At 36.3% G+C, this 15340-nt stretch overlaps 1 protein-coding gene across 1 annotated transcript; it reads left to right on the forward strand.

Annotated features, from left to right (window-relative positions):
- Positions 1 to 1457: 1457 nt before the first annotated feature.
- LOC125236050 lies at positions 1458 to 13000 on the forward strand. Its single transcript, XM_048142740.1, has 14 exons — positions 1458 to 1484; positions 5697 to 5723; positions 5838 to 5864; positions 6321 to 6347; positions 7260 to 7286; positions 7912 to 7938; positions 8026 to 8052; positions 8205 to 8225; positions 9504 to 9539; positions 10946 to 10972; positions 11820 to 11846; positions 12017 to 12049; positions 12239 to 12271; positions 12848 to 13000. Exons 3-14 carry the CDS (start codon positions 5841 to 5843, stop codon positions 12995 to 12997), a joined length of 459 nt encoding a protein of 152 aa, XP_047998697.1. The 5' UTR covers positions 1458 to 1484; positions 5697 to 5723; positions 5838 to 5840; the 3' UTR covers positions 12998 to 13000.
- Positions 13001 to 15340: the final 2340 nt, after the last annotated feature.

Genomic DNA, 15340 nt, shown 5'->3' on the forward strand with positions numbered 1-15340 from the left:
TGAGTTCATTTGACACGCTAAGTAGATACGTTTGCTTGATCTATGGTATATATGACATCTGTGCATACATTACAGGCGCCATCTTGGATTTTTTCTATTGAAATCCTTCCGACATCCGATATCGGATCGGATAATGTGAAAACGGACTTAGGGTGGCGTTATAGCAAACATCTACCCGTAAGAATAGATCTTAACAAGGCGGTTAGGGTAAACTCGCCTCATTCGGTGACACGCCTTATTTGGTGATAAAAGCTTTGAAGCACTATTCCGAAAGACGATTTTTGGTTGTTTTAGAATTAGGCGTGTCACCGAACGAGGCGAGTTTACCCTACATACGACTACCTTTGAAATTACGATGTTTACGTTTAGTATTAGGCAATATTTGTTCTCCAAGATCATTGTTGTTTTGAATTGAAACATATGCATTTTTATTTTGTAGTGCAAAGGCTGGTTTTGCGACTCAAGTGTAAGTTATGTCCTGGGTGCGTAGCCGAATGGCACAAACGCTCACGAAACGCTCACGTCTATCTCTATGCTTTGCACATTGGCGCGATTACGTTACGTTTTCGTTTGGCGTCGGAGAAATGCCATTCGGCTACGGGGCCTTATGTTTACATATTACGAATATCTCGATTGGTACATAAATATATACATTACATAACTATAAAAAAAGCGCTGATGGCCTGGCGGTAAGAGCGTGCGACTTTAAATCCTGAGATCGCGGGTTCGAGCCCCGGCTCATAATTACCAATTTGATATAATATCGTGGTCAAACGTCTACCTATTCATGCTTAAAAAAAAAAAGAATTAGTATGGATAGTCCATACTAATATTATAAATGGGAAAGTGTGTGTGTCTGTATGTTTGTCCGTCTTTCACGGCAAAACGGAGCGACGAATTGGCGTGATTTTTTAAGTGGAAATACTTGAAGGAATGGAGAGTGACATAGGCTATTTTTCGTTTCTTTCTAACCCCCCACTTCCTTAAAACAGGGGGTGGAAATTTGTATGGAGCAATCCGCAATTTTCGAATTTAACACGAGCGAAGCCGCGGGCAAAAGCTAGTTCCCAATAAAGTTTATTTGTAATATATCTGTTATTTTATGGGCGTTAATAATCTCTGTCAAACAAGTCTGTGAGTAAATAAGAACAAAAAAAACTATATGCATCCTTTTCTTTAGGGTGCTAGAGAAAAGGATACATATAGTTTTCTTTGTTCTTATTTACTGACAAACTTGTTTGACAGAGTATACATAATAATCGAAACGAGTGTCGATAAATTAAAACACGACCGAAGGTAGTAACTCGTGTCGATTTGAAGCACTCCCTTCGGTCGTGTTTTAATTTATGGTCACTCGTTTCGAACTTCCTTTTTTCACACTTGTATCGTACGTAATATTAAGTGCCTATTTCGAAAATTTTCCGCACTAGTATTTTAATGTGCTATTTCAGTGTCATTCTTATCCAAGACCTTGCACTGTGAACGTGAGTAAAATATTCATGTAAGGTGCATTAAATATATTCATTCATTCATTCATTTATTAGGGTAATTCCGTATGACAAAAATGCTCTGGTAATTCCGAAAGGGGAATCTTGATAAGTATATATGATGCAAATAATGGTGATTTTTGTGCGACTTTCGAAATTAGACGACTTTCGGAATTACCCTAGTGCACCTTAGTTACTTTATTTCCTTTACTTATAAATACCTAGGGTGAGGTTGCCAACAATGAGCCACCAAAAATTTAAATCTTAATAAGTCAGTCATAATAGGTCCAAATTAATTTTTTTTTATTCAGTGCATTTGTTATTTATCTAGCTCTAAATTTTCATCATTATTTTTTAATAAAACTGAATAGAAGTCGAGATATTTTAGTTTTTTTAAAAGATGAACAATGGCTCATTGTGTACAATCTCTGGTACAGACTGAACCGGTACTATGTATTCAATGAACCGGCCTAGTACACAATGAACCTACCATTATATAATTGCATAGTTTTTGATAAATAATTGCAAAATATACAAACTGATTTAGGTAAATATGGGGCAATTTAATAAATACAACATTTACAATGTCAAAAATGCTTATTTATTTAAACTAAGAGTAGTTTACTAATGTAATCGTCACAATATTCTTCGTTATATGAAAAATAAAGTCTTGCACTTCAAAAAACTTAAATAATATATGTATTATCATATATTTTTGTGATTATATAGTAACGTTATATTAGATATATTTATATTAACTCTTAAACATGGCAAAAGTTGTACAAAATAGACCTTCCAAAGGCTAACTAGAGAATTACCTAGAGAACCTCCTGGTTCATTGAGTACTCTAGCCTTGTGGTTCAATGTGTGCTAGATATACATTTTCACTTTTTAAATTCGGTAAAAAATAAACGGCACAAGAAAGCCGCATCAGTGAATGTCAAAAAGATAGAGAAATAGTCACTCCGCACAACTGATTAATTAGATAAATCAAACATAACTACATTCTGAGAAAATAAAAAAACTAAATACTTATTTTTTTTTGTTTTCTTGTCCAAAATCACAAAATACTTCACTACACGTGCAATTTCAACGCGGACCGGCCGCCGACTGGGGAGCGAGCGGGGGAACCTTAGCGGCGCGTGCCTATGTTCGCAGTGCAGTTTGGCAACGTCGCATTTTCGAATAAAACCGTTGGTTCCTTGTGTACCACTGGTTCTCTGTTGCCCACCTTACCCTACATAAATAAACATATACTATAGGACATCATTACACAGTTTTATTGCCCCACGGTAAGGATTGTGTTGTAGGTACTCAAATAACGATATACTTACCTATATAATACACAAATACTTACATATAAAACTTGTCGATATTGTGTCATAACAATAAACTCATTAAAACCGAAATAAATTACACATATGAAAGAAAAAGTGACCAAGACCTCTGGTGCCTGAGGCTGGAATCATAAACTCATTCAAGTAATTTCCATACATTTGATCTACTACGCAAAGAAATATTCCAATTACGGAAACATATTTTAATATACCTACCTACAGGGCCGGATTAAGGGTAGAGCGAGTGGAGCGGCCGCTCTAGGCGCCACATGGCAAGGGGGCGCCAAAATCGAGAATGTGGAAAAATCCATACAAAAAAATTATACGTTGCGCGGGCGCGCACATATGACAAAATGGCGAGAGGAGTCGGGAATGAATCCGCTATTGAAAAATATTTGTATTTCAGATTAAGTGGAAAGTTCCACCGCATTGCCAACATATGCCAACATTCATAAGGGCGCTGTTGCTAGGGCGCTGTAAAAGGAGGATTCTAGGCTTCTAGCCCTTGACGAACCACATTGTTGTGCGGCGAACGACAAAGTTACGTCGCTATCCAAATACAAAAATATGAGTCTACCCGACAGTCCAAAGCGGAGTTCCTCATAAAGCCAAAGGCGCAAAACGTTTCAGAAAGGCGCAATTTTGTGAGTCCCAGCCATTGAGTAATTATTACTTCGTATAGAGGAGCTATAGCAAACAACGAACGTGTCACAGCCTGTAAGCTGAAGGCGGGGCGAGGGGGCGGGGTGTGAACCAATGGCCTGCTTCCGTAACGTCGCAAGCGCTACGATTTTACTCTGCGCTTACGACCTTTCGGTCGCAATGATGAGCCCTGCATAGAGTGCATAGATTAGAAGTCGTAGTATAGAAGTGACATGGGTTTACATGGGCATTTTTTTAATTTATGACTCTCAATTAGCGTGAGTTGTTAACAAAAAACATAAATCGCTGTTAGTTTTGTAATGATAATGAAGCTTGAAATCTGTATTTAAAACTAAACTTGTTTCACGTTCTGAATTTAGATTATAGCTTAGTATAATTTACATAATTAAAACAAAAACGATGTTTTTATTGAAATTCCATGCTTAATTATCGTTGCAAAACTGACAGCGATTTAACTTTTTTTTAACAACTCTGTGAGGCCCATTTTTTTTAAATGACCACATATAAAGCTGCATACGGACTGAGCGTACATGTGTACACGTAGCCGCAACTGGATATTAGTTATTTATGTGACATTTGCATAATGGTAGGCATTAAAACATGAGTGTTGTTTTTGTTGTGTTAATAAGATAACATGAGTGTTTTAATGCCTAATTATGTATAGTCGCACACATAACTTTATCTACATCCATGTATGTATGGGCGCGGGTTTATCGTACCATAGAAAATTTGAATTTCGCGCGTTTTTATACTCCCATAATTTGCTTGACCGTCTACCTACCCAAATTCATTCAGGCAGGTTAGGTACTGCACTTACATTTACATACTCACATGAAATTCGACACGCGTATTGAGAATCTGTTATAGACCGAAATGTCGGAAAACTGTGCAATTCTGACAATAATAATTAAATAACCTTTTTTGCGTCGATAAATATATATAATTTAATGTATGATAGGAAACTTGAACTAACTTGCGATATTGTCACGTCTGCTTTTGTTGCATTTTTTACTCTTTGGTTTCAACGAAACATGGCCGCCGCAACATGGCGCTTCGGCATGAGTTTATATTGATACATTTTTTTAAAAGAAAGCGTGTTTAAACAAAAATGCAGTAAACCTACGTATGAAAAGTCACTCCTTGGCTTTTGTTAGATTTTCCTGAGCAGTTTGTACAGTACCTCACTACACATGACGGCATTATTTAGACGAAATATTTTTCATTGCGATACGTCAATCTACCACAGCCGTTCGGCACAGACTAAGCGCGTTTGTGCTGATCAGCTCTAAGTGTTGTTACACAAAATCAAGTTGAGGTGCCCTCTCTAGTTAACATAATTACTCAAAGGTCCCAGCAGATGGTGAGCGAACTTCAAAACACTAAGATTACTTAGTGGCAAAATAACGAAATGGGTATCCCGACGGTGATGATCGAGTCCGCAGTTAATCTCTTAATTAACTCTTAGTATTATAAAAATAATAGTGATGGGGAAATATAAGGCCTAAAAGTCGGGAACATAGGCGCCCAGTGAAGTCAAAATACCCCAAAATATGTCAAAGACCGCAGCTCTGCAGAACATAAAAGCTTTCAGTTCGCGGATTCCCCGCTGGCGGGTTGTCTTCATAAATCGAGTAAAAAAATCGCGCTCGCTTCGCTCGCGCTTACTATTTATATGTTCTCTTTTAGTTATTTAGGGAAAAATTCGAATGTGCTTTCCTGACTTAGCCACTATAGTGCTCCATTTTGTTAGTTATTTTATGTATTTACATGATATACACGTTCAGCCACACGTAACTATGCTAGGGTGTGACTACGAAAGTTCAACCATTTGTCCCTTTCGTACTCTGTATCTGTATTATGAAATCCATAAATTCTGTATTACGTCAATCTTCAAATTACGGCATTACTATGAAAAAAATTTCGCGCTCGCTACGCTCGCGATTTATTTTCCTATGTAGTGAACCCTTACCAAGGGGCGCCGAAACTCAAACTCGCTCTACCCTGATCGAGTGCACGGGCCGGCGCTGCCTACCTACTCGTGAGTGCGTTTTCACATTATCCGATCCGATATCAGATGTCGGACCGATATCCCATACATTACAGGCGCCATCTTGGATTTTTTCTATTGAAATCCTTCCGACATCCGATATCGACTACGATAGAAAACGGACTAACACTCATTTCTGATCATTTATTTTTGTACTTTTAGTGCACAGGACTTAATTGCGAAAGTGAGGTAACTATACGTAGACATGATGGCCTAATAATATAGAAAGTCGATTTTGTAATTATAAGATTATTTAAAAAAAAATGTGGTTCATCCGCCGTAACGAAAACTTTGTTATTACAGTGTATGGGGTCAGAATGCACAGCCGAGGTGAGTATTAACGTAACGTCCTGAGCCTCTACGTGGGTTTTAACAGTATCCGATCCGATATCAGATAAAGGACTACCACAGATATTTCATGTTTTTGGAATACGTTACTTAATAGTGTAAACTCAACGAAATTAAATATAAATATATTGGGGACACCTTACACAGATCAACTTAGCCCCAAACTAAGCAAAGCTTGTACTATAGGTGCTCAGCGACGATATACATACTTAAATAGATACATACATATGTACTTATATACATAGAAAACATCCATGACTCAGGCACAAATATTTGTGCTCATCACACAAATAAATGCCCTTACCGGGATTCGAACCCGGGACCGCGGCTTAGCAGGCAGGGTCACTACCGACTGAGCCAGACCGGTCGTCAAATATTCATTGTTTGGAGAAAATTAAATATAAAGAAGCTTTCTATCAATTCTTGTTTTCATTTCAGTGTTATGGAAAAATGTGTAATACTAAGGTACCGATTTTAATCAATTTTTCTCTAATTGAGCATTTCATTTTTCTGCCACTTATGAAATGTGATTTTTTTGAAAAAAAATATGCTATTTCTACTCAGAATCATTAGCTTTTTCAATCCTAGTAGGTAAAAAAATTGTCCCATACGATTTTTTCTTATCTTGTTACCATTTACGTACATGTTGTGTGAGGTAACAAAAGAGGAAAGTAACAAAAATGTATGGAAATTCTGGGACACTTTTTGTCTCCCAGTGAGATTGAAAGTACTCGTGATTCTGAGTACAATTGACCTAAATTTCCCTAAAAAAATCAAAATAAAAAAATGTTAAAAAAAAGAAATGCTCAATTACATGAAAAATACATGTACGACTTAAATGAAGCTGACACCTAAATGTAGATGTAGTAGTCATGTGGAGCAACTGTGCCCACTTAATTTTAGAACTAGTATTAAATTAAACGAATAGTATGGAAACGAATGAATATTTGATTATATAATCCAAAATATCCTGACAGTTTTTGATGCGTTATCATGTTGCTATTGTTGAATACTTTTAACCAAGAACGATTTAATACTGGACTGACAAAGCCCATACAAAAAAGCGTACCCTTGAAATGTATGGGCCTTTTAGGCTTAAAACTAGATGGCGCTGTTTGCAGCCTGGAAGTATTTAATAGGTGGCGCTAAAAATCGAGGTACGATTCTTAGTATGAAGTATGTAAATCCTATATAAATAATTCTTGCTTTTAACAAGCGTTTGTGAGTTTATGTACAAATACAAAAGTACCTAGCATTTTTTGTGTTTTTTTTTGAAAAAAATTATTTACTAATGAGATTCATCAGAAGAGAATATTTCTGTGAATCTTTTAACGTTTAAACGGTTAATACTTACTATACTTAGTTGTTTTGTTTCAGTGTCATGGAAAAGAATGCAACTCAACGGTACGCTTCCTATAATTAGACCAAGCTAACCCTGCAGCGATCGATAAAAGTACATAGTCAGTGAAAACCATAATATTGATGCCTGGCCTGACTCCAAAGTAGTCATTATTTCCGCTGCGTTTCCCCGCTGAACTGCAATAGAGACCAGTTCAACCAGATACGATACGACCCAGAACGAGGATCGCAGCCCCTCTGTCGTAAATAATGCCTTAATTCCCTGAAAAAAAAAATAGCTAGGATAATATATCTCAATCAACCCCAAAGCCCCGCTGGCTCAGATACATTCTGCTTTTCATCAACATGGGCTTTGTGACTAATCAATATAATCATTTTTCTTCTTACTAACCTTTATCCCACGTTAATACTGTGGGGTATCTTTCGTCATCTCAGCACTAACGTCTTTCTTTCTCTCGTATCTTCTTTCACCATCCATCGCTGCTTGGGTTTACCCCTCCCGTTCAATTCTGACATTCTTTTGCCTATATGAGAACAATATAACGCCATCTTATATTGTAAAGTGATAGTCAAATTATTGCGTTGCAGAGTTAATATTCTATTAAGCCATTATTTGAGATTTAAATATGAATTGCCTATTGTAAATTATAATTATGTATTTTAATTACAGTGTCTAGACAATCCGTGTGAATCCCAGGTATGGTAAAACAATACCTACTTAAATAAATAATAATAAATATGTAAGTAGATGTATTATCAAAACACTATTTAATTAAAATTGCAGTGTTATGGAGACAGCTGCATTTCCAAGGTAAAATAACGTTTTGGGACAGTTTTTTTTTTTCATTATTTTTTCATGCAATTCTATATCACAATTATATGTCATGTTTTCATTTGGTATCTCCTAATTAAATAGGTAAGTACATATTTATCTAGTAAAAATGCAATCAATTTTGTTTCCAGACAAAAGGAAAAGTATTAAAGGTATTTATAGAAATAAAATCGGAATAAAATAATAGTATTTTTCAGTACAGATGGTGTTTTTTTTACGCACTAAAGTAAAATCCATAAACCTACGGACCAAATTGACAAGTAAGTGTGAACGAATGTTGCCACAGTTTGGCCAGTGTCGTTCTTATCGATATTAAAATTATGATTACATCGTAGATTTAAGGTGCACCCAGACGGGACAATGAAATTGGCAATTTGATCGGCTAATCAATATACCAACTTTTTCTGTGATTTCGACAGATCAAAAGGTCTGTAGACCGCTAATTAGAGATATATTTTTAATTTCGAAGCAGCAATAATATTATTCGAAAATTATATAGATATTTATGACATACTTGCCATAGCGTGACAGATAATTGATTATCGTCGGACATGGTATTTTATTTTTTACCTACAGGCTCGGAAACCTTTTTATGTTTTAAAACTAGTGGGTAAAAATGCGTGGCATCCATCCACTACCTCGAAGATACATAGAACAAACCAAAATGTGTACCTCTTATTTGAAACTAATATACTTATTCTTGATTTAAACTTGTCTGTTGTATGTACTTTACAACTTGTCGATATATTGTTATCGACATATACCCTTCCCTATTTTAATTTTGCTGTTCCTGGTATCATTTTACCTGTCAGTCATTTGTCAATTTAGTCCGTAGGATTATGAATTTTACTTTTAGTGCGAGAAGTGGTTCATTATATGTCAGGTCGAAACTTCGGAGGGCCACCTGTACTGAAAAACGTCGTACGATACACGTGCGAAAAGGAAATTCGTAACTCGTGTCGATTTAAAACACTCCCTTCGATCGTGTTTTAATTTATCGCCACTCGTTTCGAACTTCCTTTTTTACGCACTTGTATGTACTTGTACGTAATGTACCTACTATTTCAGTACACATAGTGCAACTTTATTGCACTAGTACGAGAAGTGGTACCTACTTTATGTGCCTATGTCGAAACTCAAAGGGCCCCAGGCCACAGGCAACGGCGATAGCGCTCTTACCACAGAATATATAATAGTACAAGTACAGAAGGCTCACTCCTTTGATGTTCACAAAATGCCGCCATTCTAAACTCTTACCTACATTAACAAATGGACCGCACGCGAGCAGCCGACATTGAATTCTAATTCTATTCATCGGCCGCCGGCGTTTATTGTTGCGCGGAGTGAGCCGCCCCTGCTATTACTCAGTGGCCCGGCACAACTGACGAAACTAATCCCTACTTGTATTGTTTGCATGTTTTACATTATAGATACCACATTTCAATCATCAAGCGTCAGAATCACATGTAAGTTTATTACACACATATCTGACGAAGAATCACCAATAGATGTCACCAATAGATGTCGCCAATAGGTATACTAAAAAAAACAAGGGAACAGTGTGGTTTCTCTCTTGCTGATTTTAAATTTCTTAGCGGCAACCCACACTCAGGCGACGCATGTCTTAAGACGCGGAACGGACGTAAGCGCCACGCAGCCCGAGTGTAATTTAAAAAACGTCGCTTGAGAGTTAAGGCGCGCGCCGCCGCGTCGCCTGGGGGCACGTCTTACGTCCTTCCTATACAAAATGTACTGAGGAGACATTTTCTAATATTTCTAAATTACATTCGGGCGGCATGACGCTAACGTCCGTTCCGCGTCTTAAGACATGCGTCGCCTATGAGTGGATAGTCCCTTAGACAAAGATGATGCGTTATACACTCAGTTATACAGGTAGACTAGGTAGTAGGTATGTAGTATGTACCTATTTAAACTGTATATGTATATCCGGCGTGTTTCTTTAACCATAGATTAAATATAAGAAGATCATACCATACCATACATTATAATACGACCGCCTAAGAACGCGCATACACTACACCACACATAGATGGCGCCACAAAAAAATACCTTGTTGCCATCGATTATCTTGGTTGCCATAAATCTATGTCAAAAGTGACACTTAACGCCATCTACAAGTATAATCGAAAGCTACAAGGCATTTTTTTGTAGCGCCATCTATGTGTGGTGTAGTGTATGCGCGTTCTTAGGCGGTCGCATTTTAATGTATGGGATGGTATATGATCTTCTTATGTTTAATTTAAGATTTAACTGAGGTGAAAACAGATGGCCTATCGCAAGCTCCGAAGTTTTCAAATTACGAACTTCTTATCACATGGACCACAATTATTTACCTACTCCTGCACGGGAAGCATGGTCGCGCGATAGACGATAAAATAGCAGGCCGTCCCTATCGCACTACTTGTAAGTGCGATAGGGACGGCCTGATATTTTATCGTCTATCGCGCGACCATGCTTCCCGTGCTAGATTTAATACTTATGGCGTTAATCATGAACGCGAAAAGCCATAATTAAAAATGTATGAATCTATCAATCTGATTTAAGTATCTATCAGAAAAGGATAAAACATTTTTTTTTATGGGATAGGAGGCAAACGAGCAGACAGGTCGCCTGATGGTAAGCGATCACCGCCGCCCATGGACACCCGAAACACCAGAGGTGTTGGAGGTGCGTTGCCGGCCTTTAAGATGGGTGTACGCTGTTTTCTTGAAGATTTGAAGGTCGCATCGGTCCAGAAATACCGCAGGATAAAAGATAATTTAATTGATTGAGGCTTGTAAAGCTTTACGAGTACCCAGTATAAAACACAAGCTTATACTTGCACCTAAGTTTATTTTTAACTTTATTTCAGTGTTACGGAACAGACTGTTATTCTTTGGTAATATACACTTTTTTTAATTAAGCCTTATTTGACGTACCAGAAAGCAAACCGAATCGTTCTTACATTCAACTTCACACGGCTGTCTCTGCATTTCAATATAAGTACGGATCGATCAAAGAGTTCTCGATCGATAAAGAATCAAGAAGAACCTTGAAGGATGAAAAACATACTTCTTGTGAAGGCTCTTGTTATACTGGTCAAATCCTTTCCCAGTTCGGGGAAAACTGAACATAGTTATTTTTCAGTACAGATGGTCGATTTTTTACGCACTAGTTCGAGAAGTGGTTCATATGCCAGGTCTTCTTCTTCCTTTTTTACGCACTTGTATCATAATGTACTATTTCAGTACAGATGGTGCTTTTTTATGCACTAGTGCGAGAAGTGGTTCATTATATGTCAGATCGAAACTTCAGAGGGCAATTTGTACTGAAAAACACGTGCGAAAAGTAAATTCGTAACTCCTGTCGATTTAATTTATCGCCACACGTTTCGAACTTCCTTTTTTTCGCACTTGTATCGTAATGTACTACAATTATTTGTTTCGTGTAGTAGATATTATTAAGTAAACATAATTTACATTTTTTGATAGACGTTGGAAGGAACAGTTTATACTTTTTTTGCGTCTGCTGATATTAACAAGGTTAGGCAAATTTAGGTATACCTTGTTATTTCACTTAGGTACTTAACTGTTTTTTGACCTTGCACTAACACGATCTCTCGGTTTAGCCCATGGTTGACTGGTAGAGAATGCGGGCTAACATTAAGTCCGCCATTTGTACTTTTTTTTTAATTGTGCAATAAAGTTTAAACAAATAATAAATAAATATAAGCTTTGTTTTTTCAGTGTAACGGCCAGTCTTGCCGAGCCAGGGTAATTACTGAAAATATTTTGCTACACTTGAAATACCTACCACGAAACTTTGATTTATGACATTGACTGTAAAGATAGGTATAGGTACCTACTATAGCCAATAAAAATAACCTTGACGCCTGACACAACACTTTTTTTGTAAATTTGAGCAAGATTTTTTTTTGGTGCAGTGCACTGCCGGCGAACGAAATTGTACAGCTCTGGTAATTATGTCAAATGTGCCTATATTAATTAATGATTTAGTTAAACACCGTTTTTTAACCGCGAAAAACTCACAACGTTTTTTTCTCTTTATAATTACAAATAACAAATATTGTGACTTAAGCATTCAAAATAGCTCTTCATGTTTCAATAAATTAAGTACTTGCTCACATTTCGTATTTTAATTTTAGTGTACAGGTTTATTATGTGATGAGGAGAAATTTGTAAGTAGCACTTTTTTTTAAGCAATGCCTAAGTCAAATTAAATGTTCTTGGACGACATCCGGAAAATTGCGGGCCACAACTGGATGAGACTAGCTCAGGACCGGGATAAGTGGCGTACTAGAAGAGAGGCCTATGCTCAGCAGTGGGCGATAAAGGGCTGATATGATGATGATGATGATGATTCTATGTCAACTATATAAGCATTAAGCACCCTTTTGGCACACCTCGGACACTGGCGATCAAATATATAAAAGAGGCGGGTTCCTAGCACACAGTCTAAGCTCGTGTAGGTGAACGCGTACTATGCTTGTACGAGTGAAATATGACAGGTCGACTGTTCGCGTTTTGGACAGGCGGTAACTGTGAGGTAACCGAGAGGGGTTGGGCGGAACTTTCAGTGGGGAGCGGGAGTGGCCATACTGTACGATAGTACTCTTTATTATACTGTGCTTTAGGTATGGAACACCACATATTACTAGTAATATCATGTTGAAATTTCTTTTATTGTTGTTTTGTTTTTGTACTTGTGCATGTTTATGTAATTGTGACAAATTAATAATTGATTGATTGAAAAGGAAGCAGAGCCGTCAGCTAATGAGACTGAAACGCAGTCAGCAAATGAGACTGAAACACGATCAGCAAATCAGACAGAAAAGCTGTCAGCATACAGACAGAGAGTAAAACTGGTACAATTATGGAATCAATTAAAGAAATATGTGATATGATGACATCCTCTTTTATTCATATTTCCAAATGAGTTATCCTCACTAATATTTTCCCAGCAATAAGGTGGAGACAGACTAAACTACCAACAAATATGGACTCACCGATTAATGTCAAACAGTTATCAACTTTGAGTTGCAGAGTTAGAACTAAAAAAAAAAACTGTTTATTTTAGTATTTTTTTACAGAATTTTACAAACAAAACTTACCTCCTTATTCATAAATATTCACTAAATTTATCAAGCCGATAAAGTTTGTTTGTCCCTTTCTATGACACCTATACATTGGAAAGGGACAAACAAACTTTATCAGCTTGATAACTTTAGTGAACATTTATTAATAAGGGGGTTAATCTATTATTATTTAGATTCTGATTGAGTTAGGTCTATTTAACTCAGAAGTTGTGGGTTGTGGAATACAAAACTGTTGGACTACAGGCCCGGACAAATGGCCGTAGCTTAAGAAATTAGGATAAGTTAGAGAGTCTTTCAAGCGTTTGATAAGTTATAGCCAGTTGAACTGGTCCAGAAATGATGATTATGAATTCCTAACAGTATTTTCTAACACATATAAAAATCAGGCCTGAAAATTTAAGAAAAGTTAGTGTATTTTAAAACCTAGCAAAAACTTCTTGCTGTGGGGCCAAACTAGCTAATATGCAGACATTAAATGGGGTTATTAGTGCTTTTTCGTAACCCACAAATTTTTGATCTCTGCTTGGACTTTGTTCAAATACATATCAGACTACAGCTTATATTAATTCTATGTTTCCCAGGGCATCGTCCCTAGGACGCTTAAAAATAAATAAATAAATATTATAGGACATTTTTACACAGATTGACTGAGGCCCACGGTAAATGTTTCAATGCAAGTGCTCAAGAAGGCTTGCTGTTGTGTGTGTACTAATGCTGACAACGATATATAAATATATAAACACATTTTCACTTATATAATCGTAGAAAACATCCATGACTCAGGAACAAATATCTGATTGCTCATCTTCACTGATAAATGATCTCATTCCTTCATTTTCATATTTCTTATTAAAGCTAAATATTACAGCATTATTTTAGTAGGCGATAGCCATTGCTAGAGTAAAACTTGATTAGCCCGGTCATCTTTAGAAATTCTTCATATATTGGTCACTTTTTATATTCAAATAAGTGGAATAATTATCTAATATGATTCATATTACAATTTTAAAAACGCTAACCAAATAAGCTAAAATAACTATTCGTATATTCTATACTAGTTGAGTGAGGCTAATCAATTAGAGATACTTCAAAATATTCAAAAACATTAAAATAGTTACAGAACAAAATACACATAAAAACATAACCTTAAAGTCTGCTGCCGGCTTTCGAAGTATATCACTAATGTCAAAGACGTCAAAGTGTCAATGACACAGTTCGGTATGATGACATTTGTATCCGTTTACGGAGATTGCTAAGGCCAGTTACATAATTTTAGGCGCATATGATAAAATTGTGACAAAAATAAACACTGATTACTGCAATTTTCTGAAGAATTTATTTTATTACAAAGATTCAATAAACATTGCGTGATATCGAATAACGATACAACTGTGTAAAGTAGGAAGTTCGCAACGCGTAAAGACAAATCAAAATGCACTTCAGTCGTGTTTTAAATCGATACGAGTTGCGAATTACCTATTTTATGAACAGTATGTGAATTTAGAAATACATAATAATATTACCAGTGAGCTCGGAAAGTGGCTAAGACTAAGCAACTTAGGTAATATATACGGACGGTTCGTTTTAGTTTTTTAGGAATTTACAGAATCTAATGGACGATAGATCTTCGCCTTATATTTTCAATCATTTTGAAATGTTATGGCTATTGGATGATTAGCTATTGAATATGAAGGCCCCTACATTTTTCTGCCGCCTTTTTATGGTGACAAGATTTGCTTGACCGTCTTTATGCATTTTTTTGAGATATTGGAGTTTATAAGTTTACCTTTATCATTCATGTTCATCAAAATATATCTATAGTCTATAGTCATCTTAAATATGTGAACAATCACGATCAAATTTTTCGTCTAAGTCAACTGAAAATGTTATTGTATAACATTATAATGAACTAGTATATATTAAATTTACTGAACTATCTTTGTTCTACTTATTAGTAAGTATGTGTTTTGTAAAACATTATGTATGTTTTTTGGGCAAGATACCATAAAAGAAAACTGGGTTGGGCCTGGGACTTGAAGGAAAAGAAAGCGGTGAGTTTACACCTCCCGGGCCCGCCATTTCAACAGAAGTAGTACCAACATACAGCACAAATACCTTAGTCAGTGATGCGTTCAAATTTATTTCTTTGTC

Source organism: Leguminivora glycinivorella, chromosome 18 (genome assembly GCF_023078275.1).
Source record: "Leguminivora glycinivorella isolate SPB_JAAS2020 chromosome 18, LegGlyc_1.1, whole genome shotgun sequence".
NCBI lineage: Eukaryota > Metazoa > Arthropoda > Insecta > Lepidoptera > Tortricidae > Leguminivora > Leguminivora glycinivorella.